At 58.3% G+C, this 21412-nt stretch overlaps 3 protein-coding genes and 1 long non-coding RNA gene across 5 annotated transcripts in view; 2 read left to right on the top strand and 2 right to left on the bottom strand.

Annotated features, from left to right (window-relative positions):
- ZNF687 (zinc finger protein 687) overlaps nt 1–21412 on the top strand; it is a 129890-nt gene that overhangs the window by 78506 nt on the left and 29972 nt on the right. The window lies entirely within an intron of this gene.
- ECM1 (extracellular matrix protein 1) lies at nt 1246–6808 on the bottom strand. Its single transcript, XM_083374684.1, has 6 exons — nt 6446–6808; nt 4805–4930; nt 4020–4351; nt 3111–3331; nt 2432–2519; nt 1246–2250 (listed from the first exon to the last, which is right to left on the bottom strand). Exons 1-6 carry the CDS (start codon nt 6546–6548, stop codon nt 2047–2049), a joined length of 1074 nt encoding a protein of 357 aa, XP_083230810.1. The 5' UTR covers nt 6549–6808; the 3' UTR covers nt 1246–2046.
- On the top strand, nt 10519–20858 carry LOC310647392. The gene is made up of 4 exons (XR_014493880.1): nt 10519–10695; nt 14511–14605; nt 19825–20002; nt 20630–20858. It is a non-coding gene; the product is annotated as an uncharacterized lncRNA (long non-coding RNA).
- RPRD2 (regulation of nuclear pre-mRNA domain containing 2) overlaps nt 10985–21412 on the bottom strand; it is a 32801-nt gene continuing 22373 nt past the window's right edge. Inside the window, exons 11-24 of one of the 2 annotated variants that reach the window (XM_083374618.1) lie at nt 20688–20805; nt 19147–19211; nt 18553–18631; nt 17732–17878; nt 17155–17253; nt 16816–16982; nt 16508–16670; nt 16217–16354; nt 15768–15845; nt 14777–14877; nt 13617–13721; nt 13302–13374; nt 12890–13004; nt 10985–12451 (exon numbers count right to left, since the gene is read on the bottom strand). In XM_083374618.1, the coding sequence (XP_083230744.1) occupies nt 12303–12451; nt 12890–13004; nt 13302–13374; nt 13617–13721; nt 14777–14877; nt 15768–15845; nt 16217–16354; nt 16508–16670; nt 16816–16982; nt 17155–17253; nt 17732–17878; nt 18553–18631; nt 19147–19211; nt 20688–20805 (1597 nt within the window). In that variant the 3' untranslated portion in view covers nt 10985–12302. The remainder of the gene's footprint in view (nt 12452–12889; nt 13005–13301; nt 13375–13616; nt 13722–14776; nt 14878–15767; nt 15846–16216; nt 16355–16507; nt 16671–16815; nt 16983–17154; nt 17254–17731; nt 17879–18552; nt 18632–19146; nt 19212–20687; nt 20806–21412) is intronic. The other variant, XM_083374619.1, reaches the window with a different exon arrangement.

Here is a 21412-nt window from a genome sequence, read left to right as displayed (position 1 = left end):
CTCCCAATTCAGAGGATCCTTCCTGGAAAAACACATAAAAATTAGAGCCCCATTTGAGCTGCTTCCAAGCCGCGTCTCCTGGAGAGGGAGGCCAAGCAGCCAAGACCTCAGCCTTTGGACTCCTCACTGAGCACACGTGTTCAAGAGCCAGATTTCATGGGGGGGGGAGTCCCCAAGGGAGGCTGTGCGTGCCCATGTTTGGGGCAATGCCTTCCCAGCACAAATTCAACGGAGGGGACCTCCATTACACTCTCTAGTCTATAGGCAGAAATTTGTAGCGCCCAGAGCCAGGAAGCGTGAAGCCAAAAGACAGTGCCCCCCCACCAAATACTCAACTCCCCCCCACTCCACCTCCAGCCCGCCTCCTTGCCCCAAAGGGAGAAGGATAGGGGGCAGGTGCCAAGTTGACCCCTAACTGGCCACAGACACGGCCAGGAGCCCATGGAGGGAATGCCGGAGAAGACGCTGCTGCTAAATACATTGCGGAGAAGACTGGTGGCTACAAGACACTCAAATCCAGGTAAGAGTGGGGTGGAGCTACTCAAGGGGCACCAGAACAGGTGAAGGAGCCTCCATGGCCCATTTTTGCTCTTCATGGTGGTCAAAGCACCGTGGGGAGAGCAGTCTCACCGAAAAGCATCTTTTTAAAAAATGGGCTCTGTTCAGAATGCTTCCTCTTTCCAGCAAGATCACACACACACACACACACCTCACAAGGGCCCCCCTTTCCCTGGCCCTTGGACCCCAAAGCCCCTTTCCTTGCCCCAGTGAGCCTTGCAGCCAGACCAGCCGAGGGTAGAGGGTTACAAGCCCCCACCCCCCAATTCCGCTGCCTGTTTGGGGCGTTGCCTGCCAAGGCCCAACCGCAGGACTGTTTGCTTTAAGTAGGGGGGCTGCCAGCTTCTCCCCTGCCTGCACCCCTCTCACTGTCCCACCATTCCTGATCCAGACTCCCCTGCCCCGGAGAACAGCAAGCCGAGTGTGAGCTCCGCAGCACTGGATCTTGTGGTATCCTCAAGGGAAGGAGACTTTCCTCTCTTCCTGCTCACAGGAATGCCCTGGAATTCCCCCTCCCCACAAATATGGATTTTGATGCTGCAGAGGGGCTGTCCCCACATGCCATCTGCTCCCTGACCTGTGTCTGGACACCCATCAGCCAAGGATGAGGGGGGCCCCCGGTCTCCCCCTTACCCTATTTCTGATTCTCCTTCTTTGGAGTGATTGGGAACTGAAGGACAGACAAAGTTGTGTTGTTTTTCCAAAAAGTGGTTTATTTATTGAACCCTTTGCCTCTGGCACGGGACCACGTCATCACTTCCTCATAATAGGAGCAAGGCATTTGTTACAAGCAAAGAGTTTAGGACTGATCACCAGGCAGAAATGCAAGACGCCAGCCGGCCACACCACCCGCCTTTGGGGCTGGCAAGGGCCATCTGGGTGACTGCTACGCCCTTCTTCGATTGGGAGACCAGCGGGCACGGTGGGGAGGGGGCTGCAGTTTGGAAGCTCCAATTTTGGGGGCTTCTGTTCCTGTCCCTCTCTTTAAAAAAAAACAAAGCTGCTCCAGTCTGGATCCTAAAGACCCAGTCAATCCCTTTAGATAGAGCAGACAAGCCACGGCTGATCGTTCTGCAGGGATCCACTATGTAGCAGAGAGGTGACCAGGATCTGGAGCAGCCCAGCTGGGAGGCAGCAACGTCCCCCGGGCTGGCTGGCCAAGACAGGGGAGGTCTGTGGGGCACAGGCAGGACCCCCCTTTCTGTCCTCCTAGATTCCTACAAACGCACCAACTGGTCTCCAGCAGCAAAGCCCAAGAAGGGCTGCAGAATTCCCAACCACCCCCCAGGTTTGGCTGGCTGCCACCGGCCTGTGGCTTCTATCAGGAGATAAAGTGCATCGGAGGGAGGGTCCCCAGGGGGCCCCTCTTTGATTATAAAGTCAGTAGAGCGAGAAGGTTTCGGTTCCATTCCAGATTTGGGAAGGGAACCAGCCAGAGGGAAGGAGAGGCAGGGATGGGTGGGGGGGGGGGCTTTGAGCAGGGCAGGATCAGGCCCCAGGAGGGTTCAGGAGGCTGATGGGGGTGGGAAACAGGTCCTCCTCCTGCTGGAGAAGGAGAAGTGAGACGTGGCCCAGGTAGCTGTGGTCGAAGCAGTCCTTGCGGGCAGCCTCCTCCGTCTGGGCGCAGCAATTCTGGGGGTCCTTCCAGGAGCGCCTCTGGGAGCCGCATAAAGCGGTGATGAACTGCGATTTCTGGGGGAGAAGAGAGGCAGGGATTGGGGCTGGGGTCCTTTCACATGCAGTCCTTTGAAAGTGGTTGCTTCGCTTCATCGCCTCTGATCACACTGGAGGGCTCCGGGTCAACCCGCCTGAGGAGAGAAGCCCACCCCTCCCTGAGGAGAGAAGATCTGCCCCCCCCAGATGGGTCACTCACCACTTCTTCGGCACAAAGGGTCCGTTCACTCTCAGCCAGCTTGCAACAGGAGTCCGTGATGTTCTGGACTAAAGCCGGGTTGGCCCTCCTGGAGAGCAACACAAGAAGAGGAATCCCCCACTCAGGGTTTTGGAAAGCAAGGAGGGAAGGGAATCCAGGGGAGGCGGGGGAAGTCTTTAACCCCCCCCCCACACACACACACCCGAATCTCTCAAGTCCCCAATTTTGGGGTATAGGTGCAGTTCATATTGCAGCCACGAGAGGGCGCGGCAAGCCAAGAAATCTGACTTTTTGCATTTAATCCTTTAATTGCTGTCATGAGTAATTTATACAAAGAAGGTCAAACACACTCCATAAATTAGTCTCCTGTTTGAAGGGCTCTTTTGGGGGCTCCTGAAAATCTGCCAGCTGGACAAACTTCTATTTGTATCCTAACCGGTTGGCATAAATGGCACCAGAGCCCAGCACCATTACTCTCCGGGTTGCCTTCCAGATGGCTTGGACTACCACCCCCATCGCTCCCTGCCAGAAGAGTCCAGCCCACCTGGGGAGGAAGAGCTTCAGAGAAGGGCCTCCTCAGCGCTCAGACCCCCAAGGGGGGAGAGAAAACCTCTTCCTGGCTTCCCCAACCCAGTCGGCAAATCTCTTGAACTTGAGGATGTGGGCTGTGGCTACTCACTGCTCGGGCTGGCTGGACGCTTGGCTGCAAATGGAGTCCAGGACGGGGGTGGTGAGGTTAGCCAGGTCCAGCGATGCCCCCTCGCCCTGGTAGGTGGGGAAGGGGGCTTGGCTGGCGAAGCAGGCGAGCTGGGCCTCACGGGCACCCACACGGCAGCAGTGGAATGGGCGTGTCTTGACCGAGAACTCCTGCTTGCAAAACCGGGTCAGGGATTTTTCCCACTGGAGAAACAAGGAAAAGAGATGAGCCGTGAGGGGAGGGGAGAGGAAAATCGCCCTCTCCCCCTGTGCGAAGGACCAGGGAGGATCTGCATTAAAAGGCGGCTTCTGGGAAGGGAAAAACAGGAGTGGGCAACTACGTCTCCCTTATAAACTGTGGACTTCAACTCCCAGAATTCCTGAACCAGCTGGCTCGGGAATTCTGGGAGTTGAAGCCCACCGTTCCAAAGGGAGAAATAGTGGCCCTGGCTAAAAGGTTCCCGGGTGAGACGGCACAGACCAAATCCCAGCCGGTTTCACAGCCCAGGTAAACACTTTGTGGTTTTTTAATTAGACGTCCTCCAGATACAGGTGTGTGTAAACTTGGCACCGCAGACCCAGCCTAGCCGAGTTGCAACACTCAAGCTCACCAACATCTGCAGCGGCCTGCAGTTGTCTCCAGGGTGAGACTTCCGGACCTTCCTCCAAGAGGGGGGAGGGAGCAGGAGGTGTAAATCCAACCGGCCTTTTCTTAAAATTGTTTGGTGGGGAAGCGGTCAGCCTCCTGCATAGCCAGCCACTTTTTTTTAAGGTCAAGAGCCAAGTTCCAGGTGGCTTAACCCCTGGTGAGGAGGATCCAGGAGATGCTGAAGTTGGCCTGGTGGAAAGGACACAAACGCACAAATGCACAGCGGCGCGGAGGGAGACTCACCTCGTTGGAGGCGCAGGAGAGCTTCTGTTCCCGGGCCAGCTGACAGCAGCGGGTGAACTGGACCTCCAGCTGGTTCAGGGCCTCCCCTTGGCGCGAGAGGTGGCTGAAGCTGGTCTGGGGCAGGTTCCAGGGCCCGTAGCTGGGCTTCCTTCGCCCCACGGAGCAGAGGGCCTCCAGGTTGCCGAGGGAGGGGCGGCCCGGCGGGAAGTCTTCCAGCTTGTAGAGGGGGAGCGTACGGGTGCAGCCCACCCGACTGCAGGGGGGTCTCCACCCTCTGGGCTGCAGGGGGATCGATTGGGGCTCCCCGTGGACCAGTATGGGGAGCTCTTCCCCTAAAGGAGGAGGAAGGGGGGAAGTGGTTATAAAGGGGGTGCCCCAAACCCCTTTCTTATTCCCGCCTGACCCGGAGTACAGATCCCGCCATCTAAGCCGGAACCGGCTGAGTTCCGACAACCAACAGAACTCTGAAGAAGCCACTTGCTGGCTGCACCCCAGAAGGCTCCTCCTGGATCGAATTCTCCCTCTTTGCTTTTTCTGCTCTTGTTTCCTTTGCAGGGTGGGGGGATATCGAGGGCCGCCCTTTGCTTTTCCCCACAGGTCTTTCAGCCCCTCCTGGGGGGCACCAAGTTCCCCTCCCCTCCAGAATGAGGGTGCCCGGAGGATGTTGGGCTCAACATGGGTCCCCAAAATGGGTCCGTCTCTGTCCGAGTGCGAGGCGCCTCCCTCTGGGTTTGGGCCCGTCTGTCACCCACCCCCCAAAGCGCCTCCCCCCTTCTCAGCCTCACCATCCTCTCCCAGCTTTTCCTTGATCTTCTGGATCAGGAACTCCCGAGAAATGACATCCGGAATAACATCGTGTTGGGACAACTCAACCGGGAACTGCGCTGGTGGGGGTTGGTCGCTTCCATCGGCTGGGAGAGGAGGAGGAAGAAGAGGAGGTCAGCCATGGATTGGGCCCAGAAACACACCTCGTGATAAGCCATGGTTTGCTTAACTTTGGTTTCCCAGTTAACTCACGACTGGCTGAACAACGTGCTGAACGAGAAGGAGATCAACCACACTGTGGTCCAAGCAAACATATGACCTGCACTAAACCATGGTTTGGTTGTAGCTGATTCCATACACTTTTCAAAGATTTGTGGGCTTTCAGCCTGGACCAACCAAAGCCCCACCCCTCCAAGGAGGACAGAAGCATCCCCCCCAGTGCCGAGTTATGGACGATGGGGCGAGTGGAGAGCAGGTCAGGGAGGCAGGAAAGCATTACAGGCTCCTGGTCCTGACGTGCACCCGCCTGCCGTCTCCCCTCTGTCAATTCAGCCCCCAATTCCCCCCCCCCAATGCAAAGATATTCAGGCGGAAGTAAAGTGGCTCTGCTAGGAAACTTGGTTTGAAGGATTACTCATGAGGAGGTTTCCAAGGAATGACACAGACTCTCAGCCCAAATCCTCACCATCGCAAGAGCTCACCCGCCTCCCAGCCCAGCCTCTTTCTTGGCAGAGCTGGCCCTGTTTTGGGGGGTTGTCCAGCGTTTTCCCGGCTCCCCTTCGCCTGGACTTGCATCTTCCGCTTCCTTTCTCCATCCCGAGCTGGAGGCAATCGGCCCCAGGAGGAAGGGGCCAATGCCCTCATTCCCTCCCTCTGTGGGGTCTCCTCAACTGGCAGGGCTGGCACTGGCTCGCTCTCCTCCATCCTCCCGAGGCTTAGCCCAAGGCCAGACCTCTTTTGAAATGTGCCCCAGCCAGTGAGCCTCCCCCCCACTGCTCCCTCTGGAGGACAGCTGGGCGGCCCTCAGCAACTCGGGGGTCCCTCTGTCCCTTGAGCCCCAGGAGAGCGTCGCTGCAGTTGCCCGCCCCCTTCGGGGCTGGAGAGACAACAAGGGACTCCTAAGCCCTCTTGCCCAACAGTTTGGCTTCCACAACCAGCACAAAAAGGTTTGTCCCTCTCTTTTCGCCTCCGGGCGCCAGGCAAGAGCAAACAAGTGGGGGAGAGGGAGGAGAGAGGGCAGGAGCGGCCCATTTTTCCAAATAAGCAAAGCGCACGGAGGGGGGAGGCTGCGGTTTGGGAGGAATCTCTCCCCCCCCAGGGCAGCAGCAGCAGCGGCCCGAAGGCCCGACAGCCGCCCAGAGCAGCACCAGCTGCTTTCTTTACCCCAAACGGGCCGAGAGAACCGGGGCGGGGAGGCCTTTCGCCCGCACCCTCCTCCGGCGCCCGCAGGCAGAGAGCGGGACGCCCTTCGGTTGGGGGAGAAGGGAGGGCAGGGGAGGGCAGGGGAGGGGGCGGCGTGGCCTGCCCGCCCCAAAGCCCCCCTGCCCAGCCCGCGCAAGGGGAGCTGCGAGGAAGCGCGAGCCGAGGTAAGCCCCGGGGCTCCTCCGGGACCCGACCCCCTCCCGGCCACCCCGCTGGCCGCTCCCCGCAGCGGGACCTACCGGGCGGCGCCGCCTCGCCGGCCGAGCGTCCCCCGGCGGGCCAGGCGGCCAGGCAGCAGAGGCCGAGCCAGAGTCGGGTCATCGTGCGCATCGCTCCGGGCATCCTTGCTGGCTCGGGGCTGAGTCTCTGCCGTCGCCGCGCACTCCGGCCCTTTTGTACCCGGGCCTCGGCGGAGTCACCGCCTCCGCCGAGCGCAGGACCGCCCCGGCAGCCTCCCCGCCTCCCGCCGGACGGGCCGGGTCGGGCCGGAGCAGCGTCGTCGAGGGGCCGCGCCCCTGCTCCTCTCCTGCTGGCACCCCCGGATCCGCTTACAGGGCAGGAGAAGAGAAGGGGCGGCGGCAGAAGACCCCACCCGGCCTGGGTTGCCACATCGCAGCGGGCGATTGCCTAACCCGGGATGGTTCACGAGCAAGGACGGGCTCCAGCTGATGGATCGAGAGCCCCCCGCCCTTTATCTCGCCCCCTTGCTTCGGGGGGAGCTCTTGGGAGCCCCTGGAAGCCCCTTCCCCTCCGTGCCCCCCTCCGCCCCAAGCCCCGTGGCTCCGCTCACGCCGCGCGAGGGCTCTGGAAGTCCATCCTGGCCGTTGGAAAGCGCGATCCCGAGGCAGATTTCCGCGATCCGGCGCCAGGTTGCCAGCCAGAGAAGACGCCGGGCTTCTGGACGAGGTGGCGGGTGGGGAGAGGGTCTTTGGCCGGAAGAGCTGCCCCTGGCCCGGAGCCGGAGGGCGTCGCGTCTCCGGCTGGGGCTCCCTCTAAGGGGCCACCCCGAAATTGTCAGGTGTGGAAGAGATCTGTTTCTCCCTCCCACTGCGGTGGCCTCTCGGGATCTATTAGATTACCAACTGAGGCCTGTTTTCAACCAGATTACCAGTAGCCCACAGTTTGCTGGGCTGCAGATGCCCCTTAAACTCTGGAAATCAGCGGTCACTCTCCCCCCCCCCGCGGGCTAAGGGTGCAGGAAATTGGGTGCAGAATCTAATTTTATTTTTTTATTTTAATCCCATTTATATCCCGCCCTTCTCCGAAGACTCAGGGCGGCTTACAATTTAAGCACAAACCAATGTGCTTAGCAATAGCCTTCATTCTATGTATATGCCTGCTTATTAGGGCTTTCGCCCCCCCCCCCAGCGGCATTATTACAAAGTCAGCTTATTGCCCCCAACAATCTGGGTCCTCAGCCTAATGGGCTGCCTGTTCAGTAGAAATCTCTTACACTGTAGATGCTGAGTGACAAAATTATTCCTTTTGAGTGCCAGCCCCCCAGTCATCATTCTGGGGCTTCAGTCAGTGTTTTACTCCTGGGGATGCCCTGGAACAAACTCTTACTGTTTCCTTGGCAACATTTTTAGAATTGGCGTGCCAGGCTGAAAAATTCTAGGGAAAAAAAGTAGAGTCATGGGCCTCTCCGGATGTTTTAGTTTTGAAATGCTGTCAGCTGAAACCGCAGCCACTTGCTCAACCGGGTGGGTTTCGTCCTCCCCCCAAACCCTGACCCCCACCAACCGGTGATCCTTTGCCGGAGAGCATGTGCGACATGCGTGGGCCACGGGAGACGTGTGACCGCAAAGTCAGAAGGGCCGGACTCAGCAGATCCAAAGCCACCTCTGGGGAAACTGTCCCCCCCAGGGACCCCAAGTGCTGAAGGCTTCTACATCCCCGTTAGAGACAGGGAGGGGCCCTCTGGCCAGCTCAACCAGCCCCCGAAACTTCACAGCCAAAGTGGTTTCAACAGGGATTAGGGTGAAGATTGACAGCCAAACACGGTGACGTATTTTTTGCAACTTGTAGTCACATATTTTTGTGATTAGCTGACGGGGTTAAAAGGAAACAAACATCAACTGTGACTGTGGGAAAGTATCTTGACTTTCTCTCTGAATTTAAGAGGGTGATAATTTGGGAAGGGTTGAAGAAGTACCTGGAAGTCACGGTGAACCACGAGTAAGGAAGCAAAGAGGTTATTCTGCCCATCCACTTCAGTGTGTCCCACCGTATTTAATTAGAGTCTTAAAACCGCGTGGATGAGCATGGATTTCTCACTGGCCACACATATTTGGTTTTATAGAAGATGGAGGCGCAGTTTGAAGGTGAACAGGACCCCTTCTGCTGAAGACCCCAGAGCAGGAGACAGACACCCGTCTCTGCGACCTCCAAAAACTAGTCAAAAGTTGAAAAAAATAACTCTTGGTGGAAAAGTGGCCTGAAGCAATCAGCAGCCCCCTTTTCCTTCTTCTGCTGCTGCTGATTACAAAAGGGAAATTAAAATCAGCATTTCAGGAAAAGAATTGTTCACTTCTTTGTGTTTTGTTTAGCCCCCAGCCAAAGCCACAGCGCATTAGGGAAGCAATCTTTTTGGTAAAGCCTCAGTATCCCTTGCATGTAGGTCAGTGGGGTGGAAAAAGGGATTCTACACATACTAAAGCTTTTAAAGCCTTCCTCCACACAGGCGCAGGAGCCGGACCCTGCAGAATTTGCCATAATCCCTGGGAGGCTGGTGGTTTTCTCTGGCCCAACGGAGCGTTCCTTCGGACTACAACTCCCATCTACCTTTTTTGTGGATCTGGAGCCAGGCTATCTCTGAATTCAGCAGTCAGTGAGTCTCAAGGAAGCACCTCGCAAAAAGACAGACGGAGAGGGGGCCACCCTGGGGGTTTCAGATGCAAATGTGAATCGGAGACCCGTAAAATATTAAAAAGCACTTTTTCTGGCAGGCTTCCTTCTTTGGTAACTTGTTTTTTTCCCCACCCCCCTTTCTTCACTTTACTTTGCTGGTGTTCTGTCACAAATACCTTTTTTTTGGAGGGGGGGAAGCCTTAAGTTAATGCCCCTGTTTTTAAAACAACCTCTCCTGTTTGGTTTCGTTTCATTTCGTTTTCCTGCCTTGTCCACTGAATTCTCACTCTAGCCGTTGTAAGTCAAAATTCGGACCTCTCCAGTCAGGAGCCCCTTGGGAGGTGTGGGGAGGGTCCTGGGCGAGGGAGCTCCGGAGCAAGAAGGGGTGGCCAGGCAGCCTTTCCGGGTGAGCTGAGCTGTGGCTGGAGGGCAGCTTGGGGGGCTGAGCGTTAAACCACACGAGCCACAACCTGCTTTGCACATCACACCCCGCTTTGCTTTGTTTGGTCCAGGGTCACGCCTGAGCTGAAGCCGCAGAGTTGGCTGCCAACATCCCCAGACTGCCTGCTGGCTGCCCCAGCAAAGGCCTCGGCCGGGAGCACCCCGACAACGAAGCCCACTCTCCAAGGGAAGGCCCTCCCCAATTTGCTGTGACACTGAATCTCCTCCCTCCCCCAGGTGGTTTTTTTTTTGCAGGATGCCCTTAAAAAGCAGCGTTTCCAAGGTGTTCCCTCCACCTGAGGTTTCCTCTTTATTCCCAGAGACAGACAATCCACTGGAAGGGCCTCCCCAAAGCCTTGCTTGACACTCTCTGGATTCCTCCACGGAGGAGAGGCAGAGGCCTTCCCTGTTGGCCAACCACAACTCAAGTGGCAACAGCTGTTGAGCGGAGAGGGCAGTTGGGGTCACCTTTTCCCAGCAGACCCGGCTTGGCCCGTTCAAGGCCAGCCCGGAAAGCCAAGAGGTGTCCTAAGTGGCTCAAGAGGGGGGGGGCTGTGTGGGGCCAGGGCCACCTTGATGCCCCCTGCCCGCTGAGACCCCAAACAGGCCTTCCCCTTCTCTGGACCTTCCTGGACCCCAAGGCTGTGGGGCAGAATGGCTGTCCTGGCATCCTTCTGGGTCAAGTGACCTCACCTGACCCTGGGCCGGAGAACAGTCTACCAGGAATGTCCCCAGGCCGCCATACACCTCTACCAGCGCAGATCTCAGCCCTTCGGCTGGCCACCTGCCTCTCATCATCGGTGTCAAGGAATGCGGGGCCCAAAGCAGCCCCACCTCCTGTTCCAAGAAGCGGGTGTTGTAACGGAGCCACAGAGGCTCAAGATAGCTCAGCACCTCCGTGCCAGGATGAGTAACGCAGCAGCAGTGCAGGAACAAAGCCGTCATTGTCCCCCAGTGAGATTGGGACGTGCAGCACAGGCCGGGCCTGACAAGGAAAGGGCCTTGGCCCCCCCAGTCCTTAAAATTGGCCACTTAAAATTCAGTGAAGAAAGCCCCCCCGGGGGGGGGGAAGAAGGGCCAACCTGCTTTGAAAGGGGAGAAAGAGAGAAAGTCGGAAGGAAGGCTTTCTCAGACAAGTGGAATTTTCAAGAGCCTGGTCCTCATTGTTTTTAGAAGGAAGCCACTCGCAGGGGAGCAGGTGAGTGCATGGGTGTCAGGGGCCGCTTGCACAAGGGAGCCCCGCCCAAGGCCCCCCGCCAGTGAGGGGAGGGCCGGGTTGCAACAGAGCTCCCAGTCACTTTTCATTCACGTGAGTTGCCCGTCTCCCTGGAAAACAGCCGGGCGGTGGGGGAAGAAGTTATGAAAGACAAATATTGCGCAGCCACATCAGTTCCTTGAGAAACAAAGGGCCAGTCATGGAAATGCCATCCCCCCACCCTGGGAGGCCCCCTCCCCTCCACCGAGAGAGAGACGGGAAAAGGCGGCACCTCTCTTCCTGCCAAGACCCTGAGGCGGGGAACATGGAACGGAGTCGTGCCGGGCGTCAGCAGGTCCCGCCTCTCCGCTCGGCCGTGGACATTTGGGGCAGCCCCTCTTCCAAGGAGGGGTCACGGGGGGTCTGGCTTCCCCGCACGAGGTCCCCAAGCAGGAACCAACGGCCAGGCGAGCGGCCTCTGCCCGGCTCAGTGGGCGAAGAGCCGGCCGCCTGCACCACGGGCAAGCTGGGGATGGGCAGTCCCACCATCGGCTATTCAGCAGGCAGGGGACCCCAAATTCTGCAGCCACCGAAGCAGCCTCCTGAGCATGGGCAGAGCGCTGGGTTTCAGCACTCCACATCCAAATGACTAACAGCGGGTCCCCCCCCCCCCCCGAAGGAAGAGAATTAAACCGGCAGAGCTTGAAGAGGCTTTATTTCATTCTCCTACATGTGCACGATGCTTTGGCGAGGTTTTCCCGGAGTGCTTTGCCCCACTGAGGGTTAGGGAGCCCTGAGGAGGGGCTGCTACCGCCCCCCCAGCCCCCCCAGCGCAGGGGCTGCCGGTCTCTGCTCAGGCCTGGCGGCTGCTTTGAGCCTCTCAGACGAAGGAAAAGGGCCCCGCCTGGCTTCGAGCGGGACCGGCTCAGCCCTGGCCGACAGAGGCATCTCTGGTGGCCAAACTGTTTTGGGGAGCCTGGAGAAGCCACAGCACCTCCTGTTCCGGAAAGCAGAGCCTTCCCCGCACACGGAGGTACACTGCCTCAGAGCCTGGAGGTTCCGTTTCACACAGGTGTGCCACGCATTTTCCACAAGGAAGTTCAGGTTGCACCACCAGGCCCCTCCCCAGCATTATGGAAGAGTTTCCAGCTCTTAAAGGGGGGGGAGCTTCCGAGTCGGATGGGAGAAGGACACCCCCCCCAGCTTCCCCTGCGTCACTCCTTGGACATCTGGGCCTTAGCCCTTATCAGCAGGTGCATCAAAGCATCCCCAGGAGGGGGGAACTTGGGGGGGGGCTCCAGAGCTAACCTGTAAGTTGACCTTTGCTGGTCAGGAAAGGCCTTTTACCTCTTCCCGCAAGGACACCCACGCATGCCTCTGGGAAAGGGCGTTGAAGCGGGCGGGCAGGTGGGGAGGTGGGCCTTGTGCAGGTGACCCAGCCCAGGAAGGAGGGAGGATTGGTGGTGGGAGATCCTGAGCCCTCGGGCGGCTGCTTCTCAGCCTTGATGCTCCTCGGTGAGGACTAGGCCCTTGAAACACTGCATGGAAGCTTCAGAGGCCCCTCCTGGGCACACCAGCCACGCCGACCCTGCAGGAGAGCCGCCTTTGGCTCAGAAGAGCTCCTCTGCGTTTCTGACCCGCGTCTCCTGGAGCTCCCGCAGCCGGTGCTGCACCTCGTGCAAATCCCTCTCGCCGTGATGGTGGTTGTCCCGGCTGCGGACGTTCACAGTGCGGTGGGTCATCTCCTTCTGGCCGACCACTGAGGGGGGGGGAGGAGCCGTCAGCGCCTGAAGCTGCCTGGCCAGAAGTGCCCAAACAGCATATGAGCCCCCTGCATCATGCGTCACTATGGCACCTGCATGCCTGCTCACAAAATCCCGAGGGCCAGAAACTTGATGAGTCCACGTCTGTATTTTTCTCCGCTAGATCACCCAATCTTTACATCCCCCTGCCCAGCCAAGCCGAAGCAATTTGACCTTCCCCAGGAAGGGGAAATCTTCCTCGCGGAGAGCTCAGGGGAACTTGGGGTCCTCTGGCCCAGCAATATGGGTCACCTGGTCATCTCCAGAGTTCTGCTGGCTCAGCTTCTCCTGGTTCTTTTGAGCTCAGCCAAGTTTCGCCAAGCGCCCCAGTTTAACCATCATCCCTTCTCCCCCTCCCGGAGCAGAGCCCCCCACCCCCGGCGATGCCAACGTACCAAACTGGAAGTTGTACTGCGCCAGTTGGGCTCGCCGGATTTTGCGGTTGAGGGTTGTTGCTGAATCGGCATCCAGGTCTGCCTGGAATCCGACCTGGTGGAAGAGCCGATGGACCTGCCCGAAGGAGAGTCCAGCAAAGCCAGTTCAGACACACACACACACACACACACACACACACACGGGCTGCTGTTGCACCAGGAGTCGGGGGGGGAGGAGGCTATGGTGATGCCAACTCCCCAAACGCGGGCACTTTCTCAGCCCCTGCAGAAGGTTTGCTTGCCTGCCAAACTGGGGCCCCTCGCCTAAGTTAATCCTGAGGTCTGAAGGTCGCCCCAGCCTGGGATTTCTCTCCCACCCCCCAATTCCCTGCCTCCCCTGGCTGAGCCATTGGGGAGGGGGCTCCCCTCTCACCTCGGAAGCATACTCCTCTGCATCTGGGCCCACCGGGATCACCATGATTTGGGAGGGGGACAGCCAGAAGGGCCTGGGGGGGGAAGCAGAACACAATGCTTGGCCCGGACACGCCCTCCAGCCATTCCCACCCCAGCAGCCCCCCAAGCCCACTCCACCTGCTGGGCTCTTCTCCTCCTCCCAACTGGAAGTTTAATTCCTGCCCCCTTGGGGGAGACCCCATTTTGTGGCTCTTCAGAGCACCCCCCCAGCTCAGTGGACGCAGGGAAACGGAGGCAGGAGGGAGAGAGCGGGGGGGGGGGCTGAATCACTCACCACTTGCCCCCGTAGTTCTCGGCTAGGATGGCCAGCATCCTCTCCACGGAGCCCAGCACCGCCCGGTGGATCAGGACCGGCCTCTCGGGGGCCCCACCGTCTCTGCTGCAGGGAAGAGAGAGGGCAGGACTGGGCCTCTCTCGCCCCCCCCCCCCGGATGCCCTTGCCCCCCACTTTTTTGGGGCCCAGCCAGCCCCCCTTCCGCAGCCTGCATAGAGACTAAAAAGGGGGTCCACTGTTCTGCAGCACCTCGTCTGGTTAATCAGAAGGGGGGGCGCCTCTCACCAGGCAGGCTTCAAGGGAATCATGCTCTGAAGCACCCTTTTGCCTTCATAAGGACTAGGAAGTTGGAAGAGCAAAATGCGAAGGCCCTGTTTCTATTCACAAAGAGCAGCAGAAGCCGAGATGGGCATGCAGACCGCTGGCATTGGACCCAGATCTGGCCCTCTCAGCTCGCCCCTCGTGCTGAAAGGACTGGGGGGGGGGGCTGAGACGGAGTTTGGCTCAAAGGTCCGCCCTGCAATTCAGCCCAAATTTGAATGTTTTTAAAATGACCCACTGCAGCCCTTCGGAAGAGCAACTCTGGGCCTTGGGGTGCCGCACTGGGGTGCTCCTGGCTTGCCTGACTGGCGTGGCACAGAGCTCAGCTGGTGCCACCCCTTGGCCTCTGCCTTTCCTTCCCTGGGATTCCCCTCGGCGGTCACGGGCCACGGAGGCCGAGGGAAGGGAAAAGGGGAACTCGGGCCCCGCGGCCCCCCCTGACGGAAGCGCCGGCCTCTCCTGCATCGGCCCCGCAAGCGTCACGCACAGCTCCTGCGGTCACGGCCGGATTGTCTGCTGGAGCAAAGGGCTGAGCTGGCGTTGAGATCATCTTTCTTTCTTTTTTGAAAAAAGGAGAAGCCCCCACCGATTTGACGAAAGAGGACATTTCTTCCGAGCCTGGATGCCCGTCGTGCAATTTGCCCCAAGCCCTGAAGTTTGGAGTCTGCGTAAGTCAATTTTTGTTCTTCGTTTTTGGAGGGGTAGCCAAAAATATGGGAATAAGAAAAAAACTGGATTTGGGGCTGAAGGGAGGGGCTGCTCTGCAGGGAGGGAGCCTCAGCGGCGGGAGGGGTCCCCAAGTTTTCCCAGCCTGGGCCTTGCGAGGGAGGGGCCCTCACCCCTTGAAGGAGAGGTCAAAGCGAAGCGGCATCTGGAAGTCCAGCTGGATGGTGGCACACTGGTGGTATCGCCCCAAAGCGTCCTGGATCTGAATGTCCACCTGCGGAGGCGGAGAGGAAGAGGCACCACTGAGCAACACACGGACTTTACTTTGCTCGCAGGAGCTCCACCGGTTGGACTGTGAGGAGACCGGCAGCTAAGGTGGGGAAAAAAACCAGGGAAAAGTTTGTCCCGCATTCCCCCCCCGAGGATTGGGCCCTCCGACTTTTGAACTTTGCTGCCGCCGCTAAGGCAGATGACACAGGAGGCGGCATCCGGGCATCGGAGGGCAGCCCTGAAAAAGCCTCTTCCCTCACGGCTACTGAAGTAACACAAGCTGAACTGGGTGGAGAATCAGGGCCGACCTTTGCGCATTACCTGGCGCAGGAGGCTCTGGGGCTCCGGAATCCAGGTGTCGAAATCCAGGTGTGCAATTCATGCCTACTTAGGAGGCGCCATTTCTTTTAACTGCTCCGTTCAAAGGTGCCCCCCCCTTTGGCCCCTTGCTGCCCTTCTAGCCGGAAAAGTCACCACTCAGGGATTTACGAGACCGAGATCGCTCAGAGTCACCCCGTAAACCTGGGGGGGAGGGCAGAGCAGGCCGGGGGTTCATGCCCAGAGCATAAACAGTTCGGTGGTGACGGCCTGGCCGGTGATTCATGCCTGAAGCGGCTTTCTCCGAAGCCTGTCCGGGCCTGTCCAAAAGGGGCAGCAGGGCAAAGCAGCGGCGGAAAAGGCGAAGGCGATTTCCCATTCGCAATCCCAAAAGCAGGGGCTGTTTTGGCTGCCTTTCTCCCCCTTCCCACCTTTTTCCTGGGGGGGTGGTGGTGGAGGAGGAGCCCTCGTCTGGGAGTCACCTGTTAAAATATCCCCACCTAGGCAAAATGACCCCTAGGAAGGCCTCCGTCTCCTGATTCTCGCTGGCCCTAAGCCCTTCCGGCCCCGACTGACCTTGGGCCCGTAGAAGGCGCCATCCCCGGGGTTCAGCTCCCACGGCCAGCCAAAGTCCTGGAGGCTCTTTTCCAGCAGCTGGGAGAAAGAGGGAGCCGTTAGGAGCCTCCTCAAGGCAGGCAGGCAGGGAGGCTCTCCTGAACCCGGCCCGGGTGCTGGGTGCCGAGTGCGGGGAGGCACGAAAGGCCCGTCCGTGGCAGCCCAGAAGCTCCCTTGATGAGCCAAAGAACCCACCTTAAAAGGAGACGGACCCGCCTGCAGAGCGGCTGTGCCAGTGTCAGGGAGGGCACCTTCACGGGAAGCGGAGACCGAGGCCCCCCAAGCCCGCCCTCGGCGCACTGGCTCTCTGCCCCGGCAGCTGGGCTGGAGGGAGACCCCTGGGGCCCTCCCCCTCAAAAGGGGGACTCCCTGCTAGGAAGGGAGGGTGACGCTGCGGGCACCAACCTCACCTGCTCGGCTTGGTCCCAGAGGAGGGGGTCCCCGAGAAAGTGCTCAGGGCGGGTGGAGAGGAAGAAGCGGAAGGTGAATCCGAAGACGGAGTAAATGGCCTGCAGGAAATCCAGGCAGCCGCTGATCTCGCCCTCCAGCTGCATTGGGAAGGGGGGGAGGGGACTCTCAAGGGTTTGCCTGGGTAATTCCCTCCCACTTGGGCACCAGGCGTGCCAGCCCCGCATTGCTCGGCAGGCCGGGCTAAAGCTCTCGGTTCAGCCACGCTGGCATCCCCTGGCCAGCCTCCCCACCTGATCCATGGAGCAGAAGATGTGGGCATCGTCCTGCTGGAAGCGCCGGACCCGCGTCAGCCCCGTCAGGGCCCCCGAGGATTCGTTGCGGTGGAGCACCCCGAAGTCAGCCAGCCGCAGGGGCAGCTCCCGCCAGGATCGGGGCCGGTGGCCAAACATGAGGCTGTCAAAAGAGGGACGATCTCAGCCCCCAGAAGGAACCGCCTCATCGGTCCCCGATTCCAGAAGCCGGTGGGATCTCCAGTCCTCCCAGGGGTCTGGATCTTAAACCTCCCCCGCATCCCCCCTCCCCCCGGAAAGAACCTCACCAGTGGCCGGGACAGTTCATGGGCTTGAGGGCAAACATCTGCTCTTCCACGGGGAAGGAGAACATGTTCTCTCCGTAGTGCTCCCAGTGACCAGAGACCTCCCACAGCTTCACGTTGAACATGTTGGGGGTGATCACTTCGGAGTAGCCCCGCTGGCGGTACTCGCTCTGGGAAGAAACGCAGAGCGACAAGAGCCAGATCCCTCTTTAATCCAGCGAGGAAGAGGAGGGGAGGCACCAGCCAAGCCCTCCCCTGCTCCCTCCACCAGGCTGGGCGTCATCTTATTATCCCACCTAGGGCGGTTCTGCTGTATCTTGTCCCATCCCACACAACGCACACCTTGATGAAGTCCATGAGGGTGGTGTAGACGTGGGTCCCTTTGGGGAGGAAGAAGCAGCTCCCAGGACTCAGCGGGTGGAAGAAGAAAAGCTGCTGATCCTGCGCAGAAATCGGAAGGACGAAGCGGCTGACCTGGGGGGCTCCTTGCGGGAGAGTTTAATTTCCAAACTTCACCACTGAGAGAGCCAGATGACACTCCCACCCCCCGCTCAACGTCCACCCTAAATTCAGTCCCACGAGCACCCGGACTGGGGAAAGCCACTTCCTGCAATCAAGGAACGTTACGGAAACTCCCCCTTTTCGCTTGAAGACGCCATCCCAAGTTTCTGGTCCTTATGTGCTAGAAAGCTCAGGAAAGGGGAAGGGCTATTCTTCCAAGATTTCAGCTGCGTGGGAATTGCGATCCTGTGCAAAACCACCCCGGATGGTCCACGAGGCACTGAAGTCTGCAAAGAGGGGCACGGCCAGAGTTTCTCCGTGGCCCAGGGAGTCATTCCCCGTGGAGGCCACCTTGGGCACGGCCAGGGGCTTCGGGGTGAGGGAGCAAGAGGGTGAGGCCTGCGCCACGGGCGCCCACCTTTCCAATGCGCCGGTGGTCCCGCTGGGCAGCCTGTTCCTGGGCGCGCTCCCAGGCGGCCAACTGCTGGGCGCTCGGGAAGGAGATGCCGTAGATGCGCTGCAGGGGCTCTCCGGAGGGCTCTGCTTGCCAGGAGCTGGCGGCCTTCTGCAAAGGAAGACGAGGGCGGGGGGCACCTTTGAGGGGGCTTTGAGGCCGGCCTGCCCTCTTGGCTTCATCAGCTGCGCTGCCAGCCCCAGATTTACCCCCCCAGCACAGTCCCCCAAGTGCATTCTCCGGGAGGATGGGGAAAGGCCCAGTCTCAATTGGAGAGACTACAATTCCCATCGTTCTGCTTCGGCACGGGGAAAGCCACTCGAGACAAGAGGCTACCCAGATTGCAGAGAGCAAGGAGGAAAGTCCTGCCTCTTTACAAGCCCCCAGGAGTTGCTCTTGAGTAAACCGGTCTCAGCGATATTGGAAGGGTTCGTGCCAAGGTCTCAAAATTGGTCACTTTTAAGAATTGTGGACTTCAACTCCCCAACTCCCCCAGCCAGCCATGTAACTGGTTGAGGAATTCTGGGAGTTGAAGTCCACAAGTCTTAAATTAGCCAAGTTTGGAGACTCCTGGACTAGGAAACTAAATGTATTCTTATTTATTAAGCGTTTTAAATGGCCTGACAGCTGAAGCTCTCTGGACTGTTCACAAAACCAGGTGACTTTTTCCTACACTTTTAAACTAAATTCCCTTTCCAACTCGGAAGGGCCTGGAACATTTTACCATCTGCCCGGCACGTGATGGCAAACCACTCAGATACTTTTGTCCCGGAGGGGGTGCAAACCTTGAGGAGTTTCAGGGCTCGGACCTCCCCACTGTGCCGGAGATGGGGCCCCTGGCAGAGGTCGACTAACGTCCCGCACCTAGGCAGAGAAGAGGAAGCAGGATCAGGCCACGCGGAAGGCAGGCCAGCTGAGTTCCTCGACGGTTTGCTGCAATACACACAACAGCTTCTGTTGCAAAATTCACGAGAATAACAGCTGTCATTGAAAAATAAGTCATCCAAGCACTGCTCAGGTTTCTAGCCCTCATGAGCACATGAAGAAACACGCTGATACCCTGGCAGAATTGGCTAAATATACGCCAGGGTGTTTCTAGATATGCAGGGCAGGGTTGCAAGGTGGAGGGAACACCGATGCCCATCAGCCTCTCCAGGGTCCATCCATAATTTTCTGATGATATCCCTAGAAGGGCAAAACTGCAAAGCAACAGGCCTGTCGGGAACCCCAGCAAGCGAGCCGATCCAGAGAGGAAGCCAAACAGAGGCCGAAGAGGGCCAGGGAAACCCTCTGGAGTGGCAGATCTGGGGAGGGGCCACTGGGGAGAAAGCCACACCCTCCCCTCCCCACTGCCACGGCTTCAGGTAGGCCTGGCTCACCTGTACACCGTGGCAGTCGGAGATGTCACCCGCCGGCCGATGATATCCAGTTTGAACCGGTTGTGCTGAAAGGCAGGAAGAGAAGCCGATCCACATCTGGGGGGAACATTTACGACCCCTCCCCATTCGTTCATTTTATAAACAGAAATCCTCTCCCTCAGAGGCGGCAAGGCTGACTCGCCCCCGTTTCCTCCCTTTCTATCCCAGCCCAGGCCTTTTCCTTTCCTTTTTCCCAGCCCCGGGCCCACTCCTCACCAAGATGGGTTAGCGGCCTGAGGCCAAAGTCCAGGGTAAACATGGCTGGGATAAATAGCAAACCCTCCCTAACTTTGAAGAAGGACGACCCCCTTTGGGGCAAACCTGGCTTGTAAATTGTCTAAAAATGATCAGAACAGCCTGAGAAACGCACCGGACCCTGCTGTGTTTTAAGGAAACGACCACTTTGGAAAAACCGAAATAAATCACAGTTAGCAACCTCGCTCCGCTTCAACCTCTTGCCAAAGGTTTTCAGGGGCTTGGGAACTCCCTGCCACTAGAGGTGAGGTCCGATCCTTCTTCATCGCCCTTGTGCGGGAAAGACATTACGATTGACACAAAGGTCTAAAATTAGGCCATTTGGGCTGCAAAAGTAGGTTACAATTAACTGCTGCATTGTTTTTCATTGTGCCTTAATTGCAGGTTTACCTTCGCTCTGTGATAATTCAGCAGCTATTTTTATTACCGCCGGTCATCGTAAGCAGCATTGCGGTTGTGGACGGAGGCACCAGGGATGATTTGTAAAAAAACAAGTAAATAAAACTTGCAAAGCAATTCTGACTCAACCCATGAAAAATGCTGGCTCATCTGCCGACTGTGGGTAAGTCACCCTTGGCAGCAAAGCTGTTTTGGCCGTAAACAATCCTGCTCGTTCAGATTATCGCCCTCTTTCACCCAACTTCCTGTTTCCCCAAACAGCCAGCCAGCCAGCTCTGCAGCAACTGGCACTTGAGGTATACTGCTCTTGATCACGGAGGCTCTACTGAGGACACCGTGACTAAGAACTGCTTGAGGAAGCTGCTCTTCCAGAGCTCAAGCCCTCCTCACATCCTGTAGCGGCCAAGCGGCTTTGTTCCCGTTTCAAAAAATGTGTCAGCCGTGAAAACCTTGAGCAACCAGTTCCTCTCCCTCTACCCAGACGTGTTAATTTACGGGATTAAAATTTGGGCTGGGAAATGCCAGTGGGGAAGCAGCAGCCGTTGGCGGTGGCACCGTCAAAGGCTTTGAAATCCGTCCGTTAAAGCAGAGAAGAGCCTCAATGTGGGAGGGCGGGAATCTCAAATTCTGAAGCCCCCCAACATGGGCAGAATCGCCTCGCCTGGCGGCTGCCCCCACTTTAAGAACCTCCATCTTGGCTCAAAAAAACCCCCACAACAGTGAATGCAAAACGTGACCTCTGCTGATGCCAGCCCAAGCCTGAGGCTGTTTTTCGTTCCCCCACCTCTAGCCTCTGAGGGGGATGGACTACAACTCCCATCAGGAGCCCCAGATTGATGGGACCCTACCTTGAAGAGCTCCAGCAGATCCTCCCGGGAAACCTCCAGCCGCTCAAAAGGCAGCCGGGCCGCGATGGTGGCTTTGCAGAGCCCTTCCAGGGCCGGGAGGTCTTTACTGGACACCTTCCTGGGATGGGAAGATGGGGGGGGGGAATTGAGCCACGAAGGGAAGAGTTTTCTCGACCGCAATATGGAAGCTGTTCCTCCTCCTCTTTGCCAGAGTCTTCGGGTGGCTTCTTGGGGATCTCCCGGTGGTCCCCTATTCAAGTCAGCCAACGCTGCCACCTGCTGGACTCTTCCACCCAATCACCAACCAATCAAGAAGCAGTGAGAAACCACACCCACCTCACAGCACAACCTGTGAGGACACCTAGTGGGCATTAAAGGCACGACAGGCTCCCTCAATGATGCGAATGGCACGAGGGGGGCTGCCCTCCCTCCTGCTGTGGGGCACAGGAGTCAGTTCAGTGGGGGGCACTGACATGGCAGAAAACCCTGGCCCACTTTGTCATGCCAACTTCACCCTGAAGAGAAGGGCAAAGAAAAGGCTGGCAAGATGTGCAAAGGAGTAAGGATTACACAATTTCCATGCCTTTTATTTACAAAATCCTGCAGCCAGGAAGGGCCCCTGAGGCCATCTAGACCAACCCCTGCTCAGTGCAGAACACAGAGCAAAAGCATCTCCTCAAAGGCAGTGAGCAAAGCGACCCCACCTCCTCTCGGCGCCAGTAAAG

Source organism: Vipera ursinii, assembly GCF_947247035.1.
Source record: "Vipera ursinii genome assembly, chromosome: 15".
Taxonomy (NCBI): Eukaryota; Metazoa; Chordata; class Lepidosauria; order Squamata; family Viperidae; genus Vipera; species Vipera ursinii.
Note: the sequence above shows the minus strand (reverse complement) of the source record. Positions and strands in the feature narration are given on the sequence as shown.

Coding starts and splice junctions, on each gene's coding strand:
- ECM1 (XM_083374684.1), bottom strand. CDS start 6,548: ATGCCCGGAGCGATGCGCACGATGACCCGACTCTGGCTCGGCCTCTGC. Junction 4,931..6,445: donor CGGCGAGGCGGCGCCGCCCG/GTAGGTCCCGCT, acceptor CTCCTCTCCCAG/CCGATGGAAGCGACCAACCC. Junction 3,332..4,019: donor TCTCCTGCGCCTCCAACGAG/GTGAGTCTCCCT, acceptor TTGTTTCTCCAG/TGGGAAAAATCCCTGACCCG.